Source organism: Lepisma saccharinum, chromosome 14, assembly GCF_977018435.1.
Source record: "Lepisma saccharinum chromosome 14, izLepSacc3.1, whole genome shotgun sequence".
Taxonomy (NCBI): Eukaryota; Metazoa; Arthropoda; class Insecta; order Zygentoma; family Lepismatidae; genus Lepisma; species Lepisma saccharinum.
This window is the reverse complement of record NC_139242.1, coordinates 53,657,554-53,665,012: the sequence shown is the minus strand read 5'-3', so window position 1 is coordinate 53,665,012 and position 7,459 is coordinate 53,657,554. Positions and strand designations below refer to the sequence as shown.

The following is a 7,459-nucleotide window of genomic DNA, read 5'->3' as shown; positions in this document are numbered from 1 at the left end:
ACGTGAGTCGGAGGTTTGCCTAACCTGTTTTGGTTTTAAAAAATGAAAACTTTCGTATCAGTGATTTAACACTTGTCGATGGAAATGGAAATGAATATATTCTTTTTATTTGTTGATGACGGGACCGTACAAATACAAGAAAGTCATACCAATAGGTAATCCTTGGTCACACTGCGCAACTCGTGACTTAGTTGTCTGTCGTAATTTGCACAACAGATGGCGATGTGTCAACAATGTTCTGTTATGGCCGCAATGGAGACTTCCTGATGCGCAAGATAGTGGTATTTCAGGTAATTTTTACAAATTTTCTGATTGGTGTAACAAAGTTACACTTATATCTTTCTCAGTGTGATTAATAATTAGCTTGTTTGTATAATTTTGTGGTTTTAGTGTCCGCTAGAAAACTTACGGGGGTCTCGCAAAGCAAACCGGAAAGAGGTGGATGTTGCATTACAAGGAAATAAATATTCCTGAACGAATGTAATTGGAAAATATTACGCAGGTCTTAGAATGTCCCTTAAGATACAGTTTTTACTTACCACAGAGCGGCATGAACCATACTTCACATGGTTGTTTAATTGCGTGAGCGTCGTTGAGGTTTGCAATGGGGGGAAATGACCTTCCTTCAAGCTCTTCCTGACCCTGAAACTGAGGTTGGTGGTAATCATCGTGAAGAAGAGTAGACGTTTGTAAGTTGTAATCCTCGTTCGTAAATTACCATGTATGATTGTAAATCATGCATTTGTATGAAGTTTATGATCTTCAAGCACTGATAAATATTCTAAACTTCATATATACAAATGTGATATTCGATCATGTCATGACCAAGCCCATCATGGCCCATTTCAAATAGGATAGGTATGTACATGTTACTGAGTATTATATGTTGAATGAAAATAATAATTTCCGTTGGTAACAATATGATAGAATATTATTTTTTTTAAATAATCTAAATAATGTATTTGAAGTCGAATGAAAGGTCAATGTCCTTAGTTCCTTGACTGTTGTCGTTTTCACTCCATATTAAATGATTTTTTTCTCGTTTTTTATGTATTTCACATGGAATTTACATTATCATGTCATTTTTATATATACTGTATTAAATGCTCGATTGAAGGGATCATAAAACTTCCTTACACCTATATTTGAATAAGCTAGAACATGGACTTAGTTTGTTTGCCTGATAAGCTTGTATTTTATGTTCCATGTTTATACTGAATTATTAAGTAGATGTTATAATTATAATGATGATTGATGTGAATGAGAAATGTAGTAAGAATCCTAGTTGTGAGTTTTCGCAGATGTGCTGATTTATTGGTATGGTGAAGATATTATGGGTTCAGATAGTGAGAAGCTTGATATTGATGTGAATAATTGTTACTGAAACATAAAGATTATAGTAATTTAGTTCTTGATTAACCCATGAAAAAGTAATACACAGTAGTTATTTACAGCATAATGTATGTCAGCCAGTTGTTTTGTTTATGGGAAATTTGCACACACCAGCAGGTGAACCATTATTCTGGCAGTGGTAAAATACATTTGATGCATTACTGTGTTATTGATTTCACAGTACTCGTGTTTCGCCCATATTGTATTGTATTGTTGAATTTGTGCAACTCCCATTTTGTTTATGGAACCAACCTGCTTTCCAACAAGAAGGTGATGGTCATGAAAGGATCACCAGTTTGAACCTGTGGACAACCATTGTATGGCTTTGTTTTACTATGATGTCTTCCCCACTCACCACAGATACTGGATTCCGGCATGGCGTTTTTAATAAATGCCATCGATGTTACTTTTCTTCCTGTTCAGTCTTTCTCCATTATAGCTAACCTAAGATAAGTAGTGTAAAAATGTCAACAGGAACAAACATTAAGAAAAAACAGTGAATCAACCGTTCTAGTTCTTGCTTGACAATTTTAGTGATCTGTTCCAATTAGTAATATATTTTATCAAGTGAACATGATTGGTGCGGATATTATTGTAGGTTTGAGGTCATTTTTTTTTCTTTTTTAATTTCAGAATGCCAATCCAGGCACCACAGTGGACTGAGTTCCTGTCATGTCCAGTGTGCTGCAATGAATTTGATGGCACTTTACGCAGCCCTATTAGTTTGGGTTGTGGCCACACTGTGTGCAAGACATGCCTCTCCAAGTTACATAGAAAACAATGCCCTTTTGATCAGGTAAGCGTGTTTTGAAATTTCTCTGAATGTGTGCACTTAAATTACATTAATAGCTATGAAGTCTTATGTGAATTATTTTGGAGAAATGAATTATTAACATTAAAGTAGCACATGCTGGTATTCTTATTAACTTTGCACATTGTCATGTATTGTACAGAATTTAACTATTATAGAGACCAGATATTAAAGAAAAAATATAACTAGGCATTCTCGTCATACTCATTTAACTTGTTTTATGCCTATATATTGTGTGTTTCATGTGTGAATGGCTGAAGTGAAAATAGTTCAATTATAGATTATTAATGAATTAAACTACAGCCCCGTCTAGTTGGCTGCACTTTTTGACACTGTGCAGTGCAGGTGTATCCAGTGTCAGAGTGGTGCAAGGAAATTACGTTCAACTAACTAGACGGAAAGCCGTGTTCGAGTTCAGAAGATTCAACAAATGCCTGTCTGCTGCATTAAACAGTCATTTGATTTGTTAGCAAGCATCACGTGACCAGATACCATACATACACCAGTCCGGAAGGTAGTGTAGACGGTGCACACACCAAATATACTACTTGACTCCAAATCAACAAACTTGACGACTCTGTGTTCCACCGTGCAACCAACTAGATGCTTTGGTGCAAAGAGAGTCAAAGCGAGTCAAAAACTGCAGTGAACTAGACAGGGCTTACAATTATAAGGAAGAAATATTAGATGTTTGTATATTTTAGTGATAAAAATATATATAAATAACTTACGTGAGTGAGTAGGAATGGTTCAATACGACGTTTCGGAAGTCTGTACTATTTCCTTCATCAGGTAAATAACAAACTTTAGGTGCCAAACATGGCACCACGTTGTCAAATCGTAAGTTGAGTTCATAGGGAGTTTTTAACCAGTGAGTTTCTCATCGGGGTTTTTATGCCGTCACCTTAGGTTTTTTTTACCTTTCCTAACCTCAACCTGAATCCTCAACTTACGATTTGACAACGTAGTGCCATGTCTGGCATGTAAGGTTTTTTATTTACCTGATGAAGGTAGTAGTACAGACTTCCGAAACGTCGTTTTGAACCATTTGAACTCACTCACGTAAGTTATTTATATATATTTTTATCTGTATTGATAGTGAGTAAAACGCACCATTGTAAAATGTTTGTATATTTTAGGAAAGTAGAGCTTTTTTGTAGATTAATTAGTTTGTGTAAATAACACAACGTAGCAGTGAAGTAAACAAATTAAATGTCCACACACATGTGAAGTATTTTTCTGGCAGTTTTGCATATTTGTTTAAATGAATATAATAATACAGCATGTACTTAAAATAACTTTAATTTTTGAATCTGATAAAGATGTGTTCAGAGATAATTGCATGAAAAGTTGGGTCACTCTAGCTGAAGTGTATTATTGAAATATACACCTTGGAGAAAATTTACTAATTTTTCATGCTTCGTCAGCACCTTAACTTTTTGTATTTTAAGTAGTACATATGCACCACAACTCATGGAGTTAGGCGAATACAACTTCCAATAATTTTATGTTATTGACAAATGACAAAATAAAAATGCATATTACTTTTTTTTACAGACAAGCATCAATACAGAAATAGAAAACCTCCCTGTAAACTTTGCATTGCTGCAGTTGGTAGGAGCAAGCGTTCCGGAAAGTGAACTAAATGGAACTGTAAAAAATCTTGGTAAAGACGATTTGAAGAATTACTTACAAGCCAAGAAATGTATAGAAGAACTAGCATTATATTTGAAACCCTTTTCTTCAGGTATGTTCAGTGCTTAAGTATACACTATTCTCTCTTTTATCAATGTGTGCATTCATGTTGTATAGTAAAGCCAAGGTGATATTAATTTTTGTGTCCCAAACCTATGCACACATAAACACTAAACAATGTGGTCTAAAGACAATAAAATCTGTTTATGTTTGTCACAAATTTTCATGTAAAAAAACATGATTGTATGCGTAAATCCACACTAAGTTTCGATTATGTAGTAATTTTTACAAGCCTTAAGCAAGAATGAGGAATGTGATTAGAATACTGGAAAGAGAGTGGACATAAGTTTGAAGTGAATTTGAGTGTATTTAAGTATGATTTTGTATATTGTGGATAGTAGCTTGTGCAAGTGACAGTGCTGGTAATTGGTTGCTATCTGAGGTGATGTATTTGCTTGGAAAATGTTACACATGCATGCTGGAGAAAAGCAAGTGTGGAATTATTAAGGAAATCAAACCTCACAATCCTAACCTATTCAAATTGGATACATAGTAGTACCATAAGTGTGTAGGGGTGCAATGACGGTGCTAAGAGCAGCAAACCTGACCTGCATAACATATTTTTTTGTAAGTACATAGTAGTAAAATGTAAATATTGTTCTGCGCAGCATTGTTCAGTATGTGCTTATGGACAAGCACAAAATTTGATTCATACATAAAATGCCTGTGAAAGATGATGGTGTCAGAATTTCACAATTTGAACATGAGCCGAAATCCACCCACAAATTACTTTAGCTGGCATCCATGGGAGACAGCTAATTGTGCTAGGAATCCAGGGTTCGAATCCTGGTTGGGCGTGGATGTTGTTTGTAAGTGTCCCTTCATAAATTTCATCATTCAACCTCATCTTCACGAATAGTCAAATGAGGGAGAAAAGTAACATAAATAAGCACATTAATCTCTCCCACCAGTACTAACTCAACAGTAAAAGTAAATGGGAAGCATCACAGATAAAGATGCAGGAGAGCTGTCACACTACCCATCACAATTTCCTGACGAGATCTTGGACTTGCGAGTGAAAGTTAATGTGAAATCTGACAATCTGCACGGTAGCAGTTTAGTAGTATGGTGGGCATAATAATCCTTCACAGACTTGTGAAAAGTGAAAGTCCAGGAAGAATGTGTACTCCCGCTATATATAAAATTATAAAGTAAAGTAAAGTGCTCCCCTGTGCTTTACACCATGCCATGAAGGTGTATAGGGGCGTAGAGTTAGGGCCCCACACTTTTTTGATCTCTGCAGAGCTGGGGAGGATGTGATCAGCATCATGCTCCTGGCTGCCTTTACCCTGAGTTTCCTTCAGGTACCTACTTTATACGACGCTCGGTGGGTGCCGGAGCCACCTGAACAGGTGGAAAATATCCCGATTTTCCCCCGCCGGGAATCGAACCTGGGTCTCTTCCATAATAATCAGTCGCCCTAACGACTGAGCTACAGTGGCTTTCAAATAAGTTACAAAAATTACAAAGTATTAAATTATTTTAAATGTATTTTATTATAAGTAGGGATATAGGCATATCAATTCATCAGTAAAATTCCCAATGTTTTTACTGATCCAATGTGTCTATATATGTCTCCTGCTATTTAGTGCAAAATTCTACCCTTTGTCACATTTTTAATCAATATAAGGGTATAATTCACATATTCTCATTTTGTGAAATACGGTATTTATGCGCATATAATGTGTATAATTTTTGCCCCCAAAAACTGTGGTGCGTATTATGCAGGGAATAATTTGGACAGCCAAAATGAAAACATGCATTTTTTTCACTATGTCATTGAGTATAGCATGTATTTACCTACAGATTGTCTTCCTTTAGGAATAATAATTTAAAAAACTAACTTTTAAAAGCAAAATGGCAGTTTTCCATGAGTTTTAACTTATTATTGGAAAGTTTTGCGACATCGAGGAAAGCAGCACCATTCTGGCGGCATTTAAGCATGCGCCTCCCGTCACACAGGAGGCGTATCAAGCGGTATTTTTCGCGGGAGAAATAACTTCCACAAAATTCGTTTTTGCCTTAGAAATTTGCAGGAAATCATCGTAAAGAATTGCGTGAAGCCATGCATGTTTTCACTGTCACTGCGTATGTCACGTACATATCAACAGGTGCAAATACAAATTACGAGGTGATGTGGCATGCCGAGGCTTTTCGAAAGGCGGGGGAGAGTTTACGTATACTTTTTATATTTTTCCATCTTTGGCATTCTTTTTCTTAGGGATGCTGGATGGGAGGGTGTTTGCTTTGGCTCCCGCTTGGCCACGCCACTGACAGATTTGGTTTCTTCATTAATAATACACTGGTCTTAACAATTAGGGGTGCAAGCAAGAAATCCCAAATCCAAAGTTGGAAAGTCAAAAGTAGCAATGTATGTTGATGAAGTGAGTGTGTCCTCAACCAGTACAATTCATCTGTGATGAATTGTCAGCATGAAGAACTCTCTAGTGACACCATAAGGCACGTGGCAGAATTTGTGATATGAGGAGCAATCACGAGGTCACTTGGGAACACCGGTTGTTTGGTGCTGGCAGACCGTAAGTGCAGGTGGGATTCAGTTGAGTAGTGTTGAATAGGAACGATGGCAGAATAACACGATTTAGGGGAATCTAGCGCATGGAGAGCCATTCGGAGGATGGAAGCAGGGCAAACACAACGTGAGGTGGCTGCAGCCCTTGGTGTGTCACGCAGTGTCATTTCCAGGTTGTGGACACGATTTCAACAGACAGGTACAGTACGAAGGAGGCCTGGGCAAGGTCGCCCACGGTCAACAACAGTTAGGGAAGACTGGTACTTAGCATTGTCGGCTCGCAGGAATAGGCAGCAAACTGCAACTGACTTTCAACGCGGCCTTGTTTTGGCAACAGGATGAAGAGTCTCGGGTCAAACTGTACGAAATCGCCTGCGGGAAAGGGGTTTTTATGCAAGAAGACCAATGGTGTGTGTCCCTCTGAATGCCCAACACCGTAGGGCCCGCAGACAGTGGTCTGTGGAACATCGTGAGTGGGGACATGGAGAGTGGAGTTCAGTTCTCTTCTCGGATGAGTCACGTTTCAGTCTCCAGTCAGATAATCGACGCATTCTCATCTGGAGGGAACGTGGGACTCGCAATTATCCCGCACATGTGCGCGAAGTGTCTCAGAATGGTGGCGGTGGCTTAATGGTATGGGCAGGGATCAGTGTTGGTCGACGTATCCCCCTGCACATTATCCGGAACGGTACTTTGACAGCCTTACGGTACCGGGATGAGATCCTCAGGCCTCATGTTGTCCCAATGGCTGCAGATATCGGTGATCGTTTCATTTTTGTGGACGATAATGCCAGACCTCACCGAGCACGTCTGGTTGACGCCATGCTATGGGATGAGGGTATCGAACGAATGGTATGGCCAGCATCCTCCTCAGACTTGAATCCCATTGAACATGTGTGGGACACACTCGGAAGATGCATTGCTGCTCAGCCAGCGCCGCCTACAACTCTGCAACAGTTGGAAATGGCCCT

The 7,459-nt window shown here is 38.4% G+C and overlaps 1 protein-coding gene across 3 annotated transcripts in view; it reads left to right on the top strand.

The window, feature by feature from the left end:
* The first annotated feature begins 210 nt into the window (after positions 1-210).
* The window catches only part of roq (RING finger and CCCH-type zinc finger domain-containing protein roquin), a 62,352-nt gene continuing 55,103 nt past the window's right edge, over positions 211-7,459 (top strand). For all 3 annotated transcript variants that reach the window (XR_014443351.1, XM_083135607.1, XM_083135606.1), the window contains exons 1-3: positions 211-290; positions 2,026-2,188; positions 3,761-3,950. Coding sequence is in view for 2 of the 3 variants with exons in the window: in XM_083135607.1 (XP_082991733.1) it covers positions 2,027-2,188; positions 3,761-3,950 (352 nt within the window). In the remaining variant the exon portion in view is untranslated. The remainder of the gene's footprint in view (positions 291-2,025; positions 2,189-3,760; positions 3,951-7,459) is intronic.